The following is a 15,553-nucleotide window of genomic DNA, read 5'->3' on the forward strand; positions in this document are numbered from 1 at the left end:
CATTTGTTACTACCCCTCATAACTGAAATACTTCTTCTCTCTATAGCATACTATGAACGTCATTGGTTTGGGTTTATAAAATATTTTTCAATCAGTTTTGTAGCTCTACCTTAATGTATCTCTCATGTGAGATAATGTCCTAGAAGATGACAAAAATCCACACGTTGGAAGCAGAGGTGTGAGAAACCCCTGAAGCATTTTATTAAAGTTTTTCCCTCTCTGTGCCCTTCTCATGCCTTTCTCTCCCTCTCCGCTTTCCTTGATGATAGCCACATCAAGAGTGAAATTTTATTTTAAGGCTACCTCCAGATAGGTGATGGTTGTACATGTTTGTCCTTGGATAGTAATTAAATGCAATCCTGGAAGGCTGTATTGCACTTCCTTCCCCCTCCATAATGCTAAACTAGTCCCATAACTGATTTGACATTTACTGATTGAAGATTGTGCAATGGAACATGCATTTAATTTGTGCATAAAAGGTTACATTAGAAATTACTTTACAAAAAAAACCTACCAACTGCAGTACAGGTTCTGAGGGCATGATACTTTCCCCCAATTTCTTTTAATGTGATGGCAAATTTTTCTGTGAATTTTCTGTCCTAAACAGTCTCCCTATGTTCATGTTCCCTTATGTGATTTAACAATGTTATCAGATTAACTAATCTGATGGCACAGTTACTGTTAAAAGACATATTCTACTACAAAAGCATCAGACCTTGGAGGACACAGAAATGAAGAGTTTTATGATCCCTAGTAACTGACATTCATAATCACAATTGTTTACCCTTTAAGCTGAATAAAGTTCATTAAATAACCTTTCCTTTATATCAAAATCTTTTCTTTGTTTAGACAGATGAGAACAGTGTTGTATCTCTCAGGACTGCCTCTCTCTTTGCAAGTCCATGTCCTTCAATAAAAAGACCTTGAAACAAAAATCAATTGAAAGCACAAACTACCCTTCATCACTTAAAGCCATTTCACTCAAACCAAGATCAGATATGATCATACCAAAATTCTTAGTAGGGCACGAAAAGGATAGTTAAAGTGGCTGAAAGATCTTTGCCCCTTACATTGCCAAGAGATTCCCAAGGGTAGACACTTTTTCCCWCAGAGAGCTTCCCTGAAGGTTTATGCTTAATAAAGTAATAAAAAGCTTATGTTTAATAAAGTAAAAAGCTACTTGTATTCTGGACGAATTTTTGGAGGCATACAGAATATTCTTAAATGAAGTTGTAAATCACTTAAATACGTTAACCTGCAGCAGTGATTTCCAGACACAGATCATTTTAAGATGGAGGCCATATTTTAACTGTCTACATAATTTTACTATGTTCTCTGACAAAGATCTTCCCTTAAAATCTTTTTCAAAATGGAGTGATTTTCCATCTAAGGTAAGTTCACAGAGATTCCAATATTTTCTCAGGCCTCTAAAATCTTAATTTCAAAATTCACTTGAAACATTACATGGAGACTTCAGATCTCACAGAAAACAAAACCAAAAGAAACGTGTTCAGGAAATTTCAAATCACAATAAGCTCTGCCCGGAGTGCCAGAACTGCTTTGGTTTGGTACTGACAAACCATGCTGCCGAACTGTCCTCGCTGGTACCACCTCCTAGATCTGCTTGCCCTCCTCCCTCCCAGCCTCCCTCCCAGCAAAACCTCTTTTCAGCTCATACTACCAGAAGGCCAGCAACTATGTCATCAAGGGATACGGGTTACGTTCCCCAGCTCACACAAACTTTTGGTGTGATGTTGGACAAATTACTTGGGTCTAAGGTGTTTTGATGGACTCCTGTCATAAAACTTCAGCTATCTTTTCGATCACACTCATTTAGAMACTTTCTCTGTGAAATTCTAATATTCTTAAAAATACCCTACCTTGAAATTTTCTTGAGAGTCTTGCAGGCACTCTTGCTATATATTTGCTGAGAATTTTTTCCCAAAGTTTGAATGACCATTTTTAAATGCAGTTAATTTGGTAGCATATTTGCAACTGCAGTGGTACTAAAACTTCCATTTCTCTACACGGATATTCCAAAGCATCCAGAGAAATAGGAGTTTGTATTAGCTGATAAGAAAGCCATGAGAACACAGAGAAAGATCCTCCGTATTGCATTGTGTCTACCTACTGCTTTTGATAAATTCTAAAATACTCATCTTCTTTATGTGTCACCAGCAGTCAACGCCAGTAGGAAAGCAGTCTTTGCTGCTTAAGCCTCAGTTTGCAGCGCTGAGAGGAGAGAGGTGCTTTTGCTAACCTGAGAATGAACAGGCACCACTGCCATCTCTACACTGGAATTCTAGGCAGCCCAAGAGACCAGAAATCCCTGTTAACTGCTCCGACAGGTAAGCTTCTTGTAACCATCACATATTTTCCACTGACACACAACCACCCTTTCAGAAAATATCAGTATTTCTTAGTCAGCCCTCCTTAGGTTAGCCAAATTAAGCAAATGAATGCACACAGCTGTACTATTAGCGCTGGTTGTCTCTCCATAGCAACATTCATGGTTACAAATCCTTCARTCCATAATGCAGTCAGCTCTTAGCCCAGAGCACTATGTCCATCACAACAACCACCTCACGTCCAACATCAGATATGTACTTTTCACTCACGCTGCCTCCTTGTCCACTGTCAGCCATGGGTCCTGCCACCGCAGAGCTGCAAATCCATATCAAATATATCAAAATTAGCACTATCAAAATCGAATTCCTGACAGCATCCTTCACTAAGATGTTTTGCAACCTCTAAAGCCATCTTCCCAAAGACCATTAACAACAGTACTCATACATTTATTCATACTTTTCCAAACCTTCCACAGGAATCACAAATGCTTCAGCATTGTCACACGTTTTGAAGGCATATCCACATTATTAATCAGCAGCTCTTTAGCAACCTCTACATCACGTGGTTAATGCCTCCAAAATGGGAGAGACTGTATCTAATTGTTCCTTTTTGTTTCTAAAAACTGTGAAAATATATGTTGAAAGTGTGTAAGAGTACTCTTGCATCAGAGACAAACATGAACCGGTCTCATTTCTTCTTCTCACATCCCACAGGGGAAATTAAATGCATTTGGTCTTAGCTGCATACGATATAAACGGATGTACGTGTGTCAGGGGAAGTTAGGTAAACTGAGGCACACAGTTTTAATTTTAAAAGCACACACATTTCCCATTTTTTCCACACCTCCCATCAGCATGTAAGAGCAAAATTCCAGCAACAGTTCATGAAATTGAGCAAGAGACCTTGGAAACAGAATTCTGCTTATATAAAACATTACTGCATGTCAGGATCACTTCAAACTATTTGGATATAACCCAGAAGTGTCGCACTAATTCAGTCCCAGTGCTCACATGGGAACTTTTTGGAAGGGTTTTTTTCTACTGCAGAGCACTGCTTTCAAGCAGACTGAAAAACACTGAATAGTAGTCATTCTGTTTTTCCTTTTGAGCATTTCCTTTCCTTTTTAAATATCCTACAAAATTAAGGGAAAAAAATCAGTTCAACCTCCTCTGGAAAAGACAAGGTTACTTTTCTCATAATTTTTGTAAATAGAATTTTACTGCAACTGAAATTGCATTCAATTTATTCTTTTCAGTGCTTTGAAAGAGTTTGAAAGGTTTATTCTGCTTCACTATAAACAGCACTGCAATAGCTGAGTTTCCCATATAACTTGGTGCATAAACCATGAACTAAAAGAGATTATGAAGAGTTAATTTATTTTTACTAGGCTTAGTCTATGCAGCAGCAGAGGCCTTTTTACTCATATGAGGTAATAAAGTTACAGCAATATTTTTCCTTTCTGATCTTTAACATGCAATTTCCCAGGATGGAGACACACAGTATTTTTAAGGGCCTATGTATATTGTTGATAATTTTATTCATTATATATTTTGGAGGAACCAGCTTCCAGTAGTACATACTCCCTTATTCCTAAACACATGGCCTGACACATGTGATAAACTTACTACACTAACATGGGCATTTTTTTTTTACCCACTGGGAACATCAATTTCATCTTAAATTGTTCTGCCTTTTTTAACCTTGCTGCTTGAATGCTCTGAGATAAATGTGTATGTAAAAGGAGAGGCTTAGGTGATAATTTGTAGGGCTTTTACATTTACCCCAGGCAGAGCGAGAGGGGTAGCTCTAACTCACTCTGGAGAGGCCAGGGGATTTCTGCATGGTGGGATAAAAGAAAGGAATCGCATGCAGAAGTTTAATTACAGGCAGCAAGTGAGTGATTTGTACTGGCATGGGTACTTTGCCATATTAAGGCCTGATTCAAATCCACTTGTAGTCCAGGACAAAAGCACCATTGCTGCAGATCATGCTCAGGGTCTGGATATCCCCTGGGGAGGCGCAGAGCAGCATCCAGGCTGAAAAACACAGATGAGTCTCCACTCTGAAAATCTCACCATTTAAACTGTAGCGTTATAGCGTTGTATGAAATGCACTTGGGAAGATCTCGGTGCATGAGGGTCTCTGAAAAGCCCCAGTGGCTCCTTTCCTCCCCCAGACTCAGTGATTCATACCACGCTGGAGCCATTAATCCCGGCTTAGTCAGCTGTGAAAAGACATATGCTCTTGTGTGGCTTTCCTTTTACTGAGTTAGAACTTCTTCCCTTGTAAATGAACTTATGAGACACCAGAACTATCATGCTGTCTCTGATGATGTATAACGCCTGTTTGCACAGTGGTATTGTACTAGTTCTATTCATTTTGATGCTGTGTTTCCTTCCTCTCCCTGCAGTTGGTTCATCTGAATTGTCGCCAAGATGGTTGCCTTGGAAACTAATTAAGGAAAACCTTTGGTTAGAAGCGGAGTTTCAAGCATTAAACTATTTGAGAGACAGATGCAGAAATTAAGGTAATGTCTGCAAAGATGGAAGGGCTTATCCTTTATAAGAAGAAAGAACTATACTAAATGCTAGGACTGTAACAAAGCAACTTCTATACAACACTGATTTGTAAAATCTGGAGGAGATATGTGAGTGAGGGATTTTAAAATCAGGCAGGGAGTTAGCCAATGCAAAAAAGATTCTCACAGCAATTAGGCATGAGGAGACCACAAACACACTGGGACAAAAAATCTGAGCAGCTCACATGTTGRGCAAATGCTAGCTAGCTCTCCAGAGCACTCCTTTTCCCTTGGATATTCTGCATCTTTAACAGACTTCTTATGAATGTTATTTTTGCAAAGTACCAGTACCTGAAGACCAGATTCTTAGTCCACCATCCAGGAACACTGCGGGAAGCAACAGTATGTACATTAGCTTCCAAAGTATATCAAATGTGGGAGTGAGAGGCTATCTCAGAAGAGCCTTCAGGCTTGTCTTTTTACTGAGACTGTCAACAGCAGTAACAATTAGTGGCAGCTACAGGAGGAGTTCATACGATGCAGACACTGGCCCTGAGAGGGCTTTGTGAGGGCAAACAGACAGGCAAATTCCTTGCACTGAAAAGCTGCAAGGAGAGGTGAATTATGCAGCAAATGGTGCCTTTAGATCTACCTATTAATTGAAGTTCAAGGCAAATACATAATTCAGTTTTTCAATGAACACAGTGGTAATAACTTAAATATTGCTTCTAGTTAATTCAGGATAACTATGTTGATTCTATATTTGCAGCAGTGTAACTAACAAAAGATCTGCATTTAATGACAATGCAGATGTTGCCATATAAATATACATTTAACTGCATAAATGCATACTGCAGACACTGCAGTGAAACTATGCAAAATATCAAAAGTAGATTTATCATAAAATATAAAATGAGTAATTGTTATATTACAGAAAAAGAAAAGCTCTTCAGGTTTGTATGCCTTCGGTACAGTAAATCAGAGCTGCTTGGAAGTGGTCTTCTACATACAGCAGCATGCATCATGGGACTTCTAATATTAATTATTGTTCTTACTGATCAGATAAATTTAGAACTTTGTTTTAATGTCTTTAAAATATTTTTATTTCAGACTCTGTTAAGCTTTGTGTGCTGTTACCTCAGTTCTTCTGTGGGACAACTAATGTGCTGTTAAATTCCTGTCACTTGGAATCTGCCTTGTTTTATGAAGTCTGGATGGTGGCTTTGGAGAGACATTACTATTTACAAGCTAGAAATCCTATCTCCAGGAATGTGTGAAATGTGCTATATGTGGGGTAGATTAACCCAAGATATTGCTTCCCTCTGCTTTAGCAATGCATCTCTGGCTTTTCGTTAGTTTTATAGTCGATAGCAGCAGGCCCTTTAGGCAGATACAACCGTCCCTTTTGACTTGCGCTCATTTACTTACCTTCTGCAAGCTCCGGTTCTGATAATGACTGACGGAAATAATTCCCCTTTTCTACTCACATGCCCATATAGACTTGTGAGCTGCAGAAACTTTCTGGATACAGAGGAAAAGAAGTGACCTCTCATTCTGTTTTAGATCCCATTTGAAACAATACTCATGGGCACTTAATGAAGAAATGTCCTAAATTTTAAGTTTCTAGTTCATTGGAAACACAAAAATGAACTGTACCAATTTCTGAATGACGTGTTACACAACCCTGTACATATTAGATACTCCCTCGGCGCCTCAGCTGAGCCCCGTTGCGCTCAGCCCTGCTCCATGCTGAGGACAACACCCTGGGCTGTGCCCAGCCCCTGGCTACCAGCCGCGAGGAGCTCAGCGGGGCTTTTTGCTTTGGTTGTGCTTGGTGCAGCGCAGCAGTCTCCCACGTCAGGAGACGTGGAATTAGCAGGGTTCATAAGGCAAGCAGAAACGGAAGCAACCCACAGTTCTGCTCCTCCAAATTTCCAACTGCGTCTACAGGCTATTATATTAATAATTTCTATAGAGAATACAAGCAAACCCACATAGGACTATCTGTTTATAATGTAACACACAAAACAGGAAGCATGCATGAAAACAGCACTGATTATTTGCTTACATTTTTCTGTGTTTTTTATTATTTTTTTAATGAATATTGTGGGCAACTAAATGCTGCAGTTTTGTCTTTGTTCTCATGAAACCCCAAACCTGAAAACTGTTGTGTAGTGAACACACTTGTCTGAAATCTGAGCAGCTCAACAGAGGGGCTGTACTGAAAACCTACAGAGTATCACCTTAATCTCAAAATTTCAGATTCAAAGTCAATTCATAGACAGTATTTGCACCGCACAGAGTTCAGTCAATTAGATTACCTTTCTTAATCCGAGAGACACTTCAAAGGTTTTGTTTATTTTTTTTAAAGTAATTTGACATCATTTTAAAATTTTAGGGACTGCATATTACTACAGTATTACTTCTGCTTTGTGAGATGCCTCCAACTCAGTCTAGGAGCCTTACCTTTCTGACAATGTTTAGAGATAGCGTCCTATTGATAAAAGCATATAGACTCTGGAATAAAAAGATCTTTTGTAAAGTTTCACCATTTTGATCCTGAATGGAGTTTCTTCCTCCTTATTTTCCCTTAGGAGATTTACTTCTAAATGGACACAAAGTCACTGTAGTCTGAAATACAGCTTGTTATCTTGGGAATAAGAAAAACATATTTCTAAACTCAGAAACGAATCTCTAAATGCACAGTCGAATAGGCTAAATCCTACTGTTAGTTCTCAGAACAAAATATTTCTCTGTTTATGAGAAGAAAATAACTTCATATCTATCTGTGAAGGAATATTGGAATATTTCAGCATCAAAGGACAAGAAGTGTGGGGAGCTGATGAATTTTGCATGAGATCAAGTGTTGCTACCTGCATGCTTGAGAGGCCACTAGATGATTGAACTGGATATAGCTTTGCTGTGCAAAGAGGGACATAGATCCACATGCTCAATGGTTATAGAGCTATAGGGCAAGTGAAAAAACAGATGGTGACTATGAGAACTACTGTCTTCCCGCTTCCCCCTTCTCTGCAGTTGATGAGACAGGGCCAAAGGTGATTTGAGCAGGGTGTCCACTTTAGGACACAATGTGGGACTAGTCACAGGCTTTTTTAGGTGGGGAATAAAAGCTGATGTGCTGCAGAGTGAAATATGCCACAAAACAGGTTGCCCAGGAAGAACAGGAGTCAGAATTCAGCTGGGGCATTCTTGTTCCTCTACATTATATTTACATACTGGGGAAACACGAGAGAGATCCTTTCCTAGGTACTAGCCAGCCCCGAGAGGAGACAGGTGACAGACAGCAGCATATGTTTCTAAAATATATGGATGTATAGATGTGCCAGATGTTAAAGGCATAAGGAATATCCAGGGTCACTGTCTCACATACCCACATGCTGCTGAAGGAAGGTATAGAATATTGCAGCAGGACCTGAAGTCCCTGAAGAAAATCCTCAGATGGGTAATTGACTTTGGATTAGCCTACACTTTCACAAGCGAGGTATATCCTAATTCCAGCTGGTCGAAAAAGGCATCAAAGGAAGAGAACTGCACTCACTGACCAACCTGAAGCAGGAGAAGAGGTCATTCTTATTTAATCCAAGCACTAACACAAATCCATGATAAGTGGTTTCTGGAGCAGAGGACTGACAGGCTTGCAGAATGGCCTGGCCAACAGCCCAAAGGTCTGATAGCAAACTCAGCACGTGCATAGACTRTTTATTGGTTTACAGGATGTTTCTTTCTGCTAAGATTTTTGTTCTCAAGTAAGTTCTATTTAAGATTCTGAAGTCCAGGGCCAGTGGCAAATGCTGCCGTTGTCCCCAAGGGAATGAGAAGGCAGGTGCTGGTGCTTCCCCACAGTGATCACAGTGACACATGCTTGGAGGGAGACACCGTTCCCAGAGGGCAATGAGAGGGCAGACACCCACGTACGTGCCCCCAAGGAAAGGAGAGGGATGGCAAGAGGGCGGACCCCCATGGGGTACTGCTGAAACAGGCAGAGCTGTGGCTTCCCTCTGCTCCACTACTAGGGAAAAGCCCTCAAAGCTACCYGTGTGCTGCTAATGGGCTCAGCTGTCAGAGCCTCTAAGCTGAGCAGACTTTCCAGACTCCACATAAAGCACCAATCTGACTTTCTAAACTGCAAAACCCACTGGATTTGAAATATGCAAATCCAGAGTTATCTCTCCCCTTGATGGCATGCTATCTGCAAACACAGTTGGCTATAAAGAAGACAACTCACCACTCCCTTGAGTAAACCAGCTGGACAATCTTAAGCACTGCACATGCTTGTGAGTTTTTCTTTTTTTTAATCACCCTATGAGAAGATAAGAGGTAAGCAGAGGAGATGGAAGGAAAAGGCTAAAATCAGTAACTGTTCAGCTTTCAACTCAGGGTCCACCATTACAGACTTTCCCTGAAGGAACTGATGTTATTGCTCAAGTCTTGGATTAAAAAACACAATTCTCTGGAGGCTGTTGTCAGTAGATATTTTTATCATAAGAAGCACCAATTTGGGATGTGCTTGGTCAATTTTTTGTCAAGTGGAACAGTCCCACTGAAATCAATGGGACAATACTCAAGGAAAAGGGCTGCGTAGCCAGACTCCTCTCGTTAGAGTGCCCTTCAAGAAATGATTACTACTAGAATATTTCTCTCAGAAGACACATGCTTGGTTTGCTTTACTATCTAGCTTGTTTCATTTCATAAACAAAAAAGTCTGAATTCATTTTTGATACTGCAAATTCAAATAATTTTGCTCATGAGTAGCCCCAATGAAATTAGTGGAAATTGTCACATTATATCCATGCATCGAAGTATTTATGTACGAAAATGCCTACCAGATCTGGTTACAAAACAATGAATTGATAGTATTCAACTTAACTACTAAAGCTGATTGATACAGTCCTAAAATCCGAGTGCAAGGAAATTTAAAGCTCTTTTAGAAATATATGAGATAATTTAGGATAAGAATTATTGCACAATTTCAAGGAAATAAAGCTCAGAAGATCGACAATGTACATAACAGAAAAAGACTCATTTAACAGTACAGAGAGGGGCTATTTACAAACTGATGACTTAAGGAAGGCTCTAATTATGCAAAGGTGCCAGTAAACTACCTAAGTTTGAGGAAACTTGAAGACTCCAGTAACAAATYGTTAGTTACATGGATGCTAACCACATTGATAGACAGCTGAATCAAATATTTAATAAAATTATAATCTCACAAGGTTTGAACTGAGAATGGCTGCAGAAGAAGAGATTGTCAGTTTTTTGTTTTTTTTTTTTTTACTATACAGTTTGGGTAGTACATGGCTCTCATTTTAGTCACTAGAATGGTTCAAGTATTCTTTTCTCTCACTTGCACAATATGAGAGAGAGAGAGAATGAAAAGGAAATCAAATTAGAAAGCTCAAACAAAAGGCCCATTCCCAGCTGAGAGTGGGCCCAAAGCACACGTGTGTATGTTATGCACCCACCCAAGTTACAGCCTGGCTCATGAGAGGTCTCCTGCATCATTTTCATAGTATTCACCATATCGACTAAAAATTACAATGGAAAATGCTACGGTACGTATTAGCATTATCATCATACTCGGTGTCAGAGTTAAGGGCCAGTGCTTGCCTGTGCTACATACATTTAAACAAGCACCTCTTTCCTCYCTGCTGCTCTTGGTCACCAGGACCTAAGGGACCTGACTGGGACGCAGCGACTCAGTCCCCACAGACTGGCCCTCAGAGATACACCTTAAGGCTTGAGTGAAACTGAATATTCTCTGAATAAACTCTGTGAATACATCCTTTTCAGTTTCTAGTGTTTGTTTACGGCAGTGAGGTCAATTTGCTACCATCTGACAATACAACATTTCTAAAGGATATGCTCATGCTTCATGAAATTTAAATCACTTCTCATCTATTCCATAGTATAAAGCCACAGTTATATTTATGAAGTAGCAAAAATCAGAGTTTTTCAGTCTTAAATGAATTCCCACACACTTATGAATAAACAAGCTGTGTGGCTTTAGTTCCATACCAATATTGGCTTGGCTGSGAGCACAGGCAGCAGGGAGCTCCCTATCTGCTACTACATCCCTTCAAACACATTTCTGTTCAGGCTGCTACTCAGTGGGACACACAYGTGGCTCCACTGAGCCATGATTAGCTTTATGAAAGCTAGTCGGCCCATGGCTCCTACTATTGCCTGATCCTTGTATGCACAATAACCCAGTCTGACACCCTGGGTAGCACCTATGGTGGCCAGCGGTATGGTCCTTCTCCTAGAGCAAAGCACACACCAAGAAGGCTATGCAACAAAACAGTTACCTGTCTCTTGTTCTCCACAGTAAAGGTGTTCACACTCTATCACTCATTTAAGTCTGTCCACAGCACTAATGTACAAATGTATGTGCCCAAAAGTGCCAGCAAACATTTTGGATTACCAGCTGAATTTATCATTAACAATATTTCCATTTGGGTCAATTTTCTTTTAATATGATTCAATATTCCTTTGTTGACTTTTTATTTTTTGGTTCATGTTCCACACTAACAAACTGCAGTCCCTACAGTCAAACAACAAAGTTCAATGCCTTGAAATCCCTGCAAGTAGCCCTGATGCCATAACATTGTTCTGTCAGCTCAGGTTTTAAGATCTTAACCTGCTTAAAAATAATTCTTCGTTAATATTTGGAACAAAAATATTGCAGATCTATTCCCTGGTAGGTTACATGTAAGAACTGCCACCAGCTATGAGCATCATTCAGGAATGTTAATTTTACTAGGTAACCGGCCAGTTGTTGGGCTCATATTTTAATTACTTTCCAGAAATGGACAGTTCCAAAAATGTTAATGAAGTCTGTTACGGAGAGGTCACAACTCCTGAAAATTAAAAAACATACCTGTTCCAAAATGGTGTTTATTCTTTCCACTTCACAGTCAATTAAATATCTTTTTTCTTGTCGCCTGTCCATCTCCTCTATGATTCTTCTGAACTCTTGAACATCCTTTATGCTTCCTACAGATCTGGCTGTCACTTGCCAGTTGTTCTGCACAGCTGCTTCCATAATCGCTTGTAGAATGGAAAATCCTATAGGGGGAAGAGACAATGTAACCATTTAAAAACAAAATAAAAAATTAAAACTCTTGAGTGTTTGACAAGGACTTCATGAAAAATTACATCATCTAAAGGGACACAGATTAGCTAATAACCTGCAATTGCTTCATTACTTGAGAAAGCAATAGTGTAGGGACCAGTTTCTTATTTCTGCTATGTTGCTGCCAAATTCACTGACTTCAGCACAATTATTCAGCAGTATATTACTGTGAGGCGGATCAGAATCTGTCCAATATATCATATTATGACCCTCTCAGGGATGTTTATGTTTCTGCTGGGGTCCATGCCAGCTGAGAATAGGAGCTTGCAGCCATTACGTGGGCAAAAGTCTGTAAGTTTGAAGAGCTGGACAGAAGGGGTAATTTGCCAGTGCAGACTGCAGCAATAGGTCATTAACTGGCAAAGATCCAAGCAGCGCACACAAGAATGCCAATTAAGCCACTGTACTGGCTATTGAAGCCATGAACCACAGGAGAATATTTTACTGATACTCACTTTGATTTCAAGAAATGTTTTCAAATCTGGAGGGTAGCAGCATTAACTACACTTTCAATGCTTACATTACGGTAATACCTACTCATTTAGCAGYAGAGCAGAGAAGTAGCATGGACTGAACAGAGGTGCTCAGTGGGACATTTATCCTAGCAAACAGCATTGCACTCCTGGTGAACAACTGTGCTGGGGCTGCAGACCAAACTCAAGCAAAGTGCCTAAGTTAAGGYTGGTAGAACTGGGAACGGTAATCTTAAAGGCAAGCTATATAGGAGTCAGACACTGATTTGCATCCATTTCTTACAGTATTTAGCTGGAAATCCAGTGAACTACCTGTCTTGATTCAGAAAATTCACATTTTTGCATAGCTTTAATTGTTTCCAATCTGGAAGGATGCCATTCAAACACAGAGTTCATCTCCCTGAGGCACACAGAGCAGTCTCCACACTGGAAAGTGGAGTTTATTTATACAGAAACTTCCACATGAGCTGGAAGCTACGTTTCGGTCCAGATAATTTATTTGCCAAATTTTCGGTCCAATCATTTAGTCACACTGTGGTCTTTCTCATCCACAGCCAAACTTGAGAAGCTTATATGTTTTTTAATACACACAGTCAATAGACCAAATATATAATTTGTGTTCTTTGATGCTTCTGAAACTGAAAAGACTTTGAGCTACGTGAGAACAAAATATTCACAGTTTTGAACTACACCATGAGCTATTCTCAACTTGGACGTCATTCTAAGAGTACCCTGATAACAAAGACCTTGGGCTGCAGTCTGACCTCCCTTATCCTGCTGTAATTCTGCAGCGACTCCGTAAAGCCAGYGGAGTTACTGTCCGTCATTACGGATACAAATAAGGAAGGAATGAGATTTCCCCATTGCTAGACTGCAGTTAGACTATTACAGTTTACCATGTGGCTTCCTTAACTTCCACTGAAATGCTCTCACTTTCTCCACACAGCCTCCTTGATTCTTAATGCTTTTCCTCGTATGACTGCACTTCACTATCCTATTAAAGGTGGTAACAATTAATATGTACCATGCTTGGGAATTCTTTCTGCCATCTTCTTTCCCCCGAGRCTACTGAAAGGGAGGCATTTACATATGTATAGTACAATGAACTCAGTCTTTCTTAACATCATATTTTACAAAAATGGCTGTGATGCTGGTGACAGTATCATGATTCCATTACATGCAGGAGGAAGATCTAAGCCTAAGATAYTTGGTCAGCTACAAATGAAGAATTCTGATGTGGGAACATAAACCATTAATGGAGATGTACAAATGTTTTGCATATTATATAAAACACATGCTTTTTAAAAAACGTGATTTCACTGAGCAAAGATTTACGACTGTTTCATCATCCTTACAATGTGTAAGTATGAATCTTGAGTTTGCTCTAAACAACAGATAACAGTCCACAGGTATATTTTTTCATTCAAAATTGAATAAAATGGTTCCACAGATTAGAAAAAATAAGGTAACTTTAAAAATCTATAGGTCTATTATCTGCTAGTAACACAAAACTTACAAATTGTCTCAAGGAAATACGTGAACATGAATATGTTGGACTGTCATGCATCCTAGTTTCCGTTAAAGTTCTTTGAGTCAGAGCTTGTTTTGTCAAACTTTAAATATCTTACAAAAAAGCTAGGCAATCTTCCCAATTCTCTGCAATTGCATGTTTGTGTATGTGGGAGTGTTTTTGCATGCATGTGTATTAGTCAGTAGTTATCATTTCAAGAAAGGGAAGAGCACGGTTACTGAACAGCCTTTCTTCTATCCACAAAAATATGACCACATCAGTCTTAGCATGAGAAATTTCTAGAGCTTCCTTATCATTTCTGTCTTCTCTACCTCCAGTTTCTCCTTGTCRCACTGAATCTTTATAGTGACCGTTCCTTTTATCCTTGTCATTTCTATAAATCTGCCCTAGGTTATTGTCTGTGTTATGCCAACTGTCCTCTCTGGGGCCTTCCTTCTCTCTCTTCCACACTGGGGAAAGCATCATTTGCCCTTCCCGCAGTGACCTGCCAGCTAGTCCATTAATGACCTTTACAAACCCCATTCCCCTTGCTTTACAAAAGCACCGTTCAATGCTCTCAGGGAGGCAGCGCAGTCGTGTCTTTGCAAATACATGTTCACTGTTCCTAACCTATGATATCTCTCCATGGCTATTATCACCTTCGGCACCACTTACTACATTGTTACCTATTATGGAATATTTATATAAACAACATGTTCCAGGCTTCAGCTGTACTTCACTATTAAGAGTGCTGTTACATAAGCAGTCTGATTTTTTAAATAAAAGGATCATTTTATCTTTCAGCGTGAACTTCTCTTCTCCTCAGCATAACAATGCAAATTGTGACAATTCTGCAGTTCTGTTAGGGTAGCGTATGGGAAATTGTATTCCCTAGTTTGTGCATGTCAGTGACCAGACCTGTGCAATGAGCTTTTCCATTTTGCACCCTCCACTGAATACACTGCGTGAATGCGTCACAAGAGCTGCTGGCCCCTGAGAGCTTTGGAGATGCTGAGCTCTTAGGGGTGCCTCTAGTTTCATTCACCCAAAAGGAAACTAGCCAGCCACTGCAATTATCTCCACTTTTAGTTCTTCCGCGGTCTGCACCGATCTATTCAAAAAGGTTAAAGGACTGATAATTCACCACAGGTCTGTGAACAAGTCGTTCAGGAAAGGCTTTCATTGGTATTGTTACTAGTTTATACTACTTCAAATGTTTCTATTAAGAGCGAAGCAAAGTCAGAAAATATCAGATGAGGTAAGAAAACCTTTTTCCTTCTAGCTGATGATAGTAAGTAGATAATCTCAACACAGGTTTGTAATATCACTGCTAAAATTCAGAGGCTGTTTGTTCTACAGTTAGTATATATATATAGACAACTGAAAAAATTCATTCAGAATCCACGCTGATCTTTTGAACCCTCTCTTCTCATATGCACCTGGGACGCGAGAAAGAAGCAGGATAGAAGCCATACCTGCTTTTCTGTTTTGAATGCCAGCTTTTCTGAGGGTACCACATCCCTTCACTGCACTACATTATTAACACGTTG

The 15,553-nt window shown here is 39.7% G+C and overlaps 1 protein-coding gene across 2 annotated transcripts in view; it reads right to left on the bottom strand.

The window, feature by feature from the left end:
- The window catches only part of GRIA3 (glutamate ionotropic receptor AMPA type subunit 3), a 154,812-nt gene that overhangs the window by 76,060 nt on the left and 63,199 nt on the right, over positions 1-15,553 (bottom strand). For both annotated transcript variants that reach the window (XM_085319683.1, XM_085319682.1), the window contains exon 4: positions 11,766-11,953. In XM_085319683.1, coding sequence (XP_085175809.1) covers positions 11,766-11,953 — 188 coding nt within the window. The remainder of the gene's footprint in view (positions 1-11,765; positions 11,954-15,553) is intronic.

This window comes from Rhea americana, unplaced genomic scaffold (genome assembly GCF_003343005.1).
Source record: "Rhea americana isolate MKP2758 unplaced genomic scaffold, rheAme1 scaffold_6, whole genome shotgun sequence".
NCBI lineage: Eukaryota > Metazoa > Chordata > Aves > Rheiformes > Rheidae > Rhea > Rhea americana.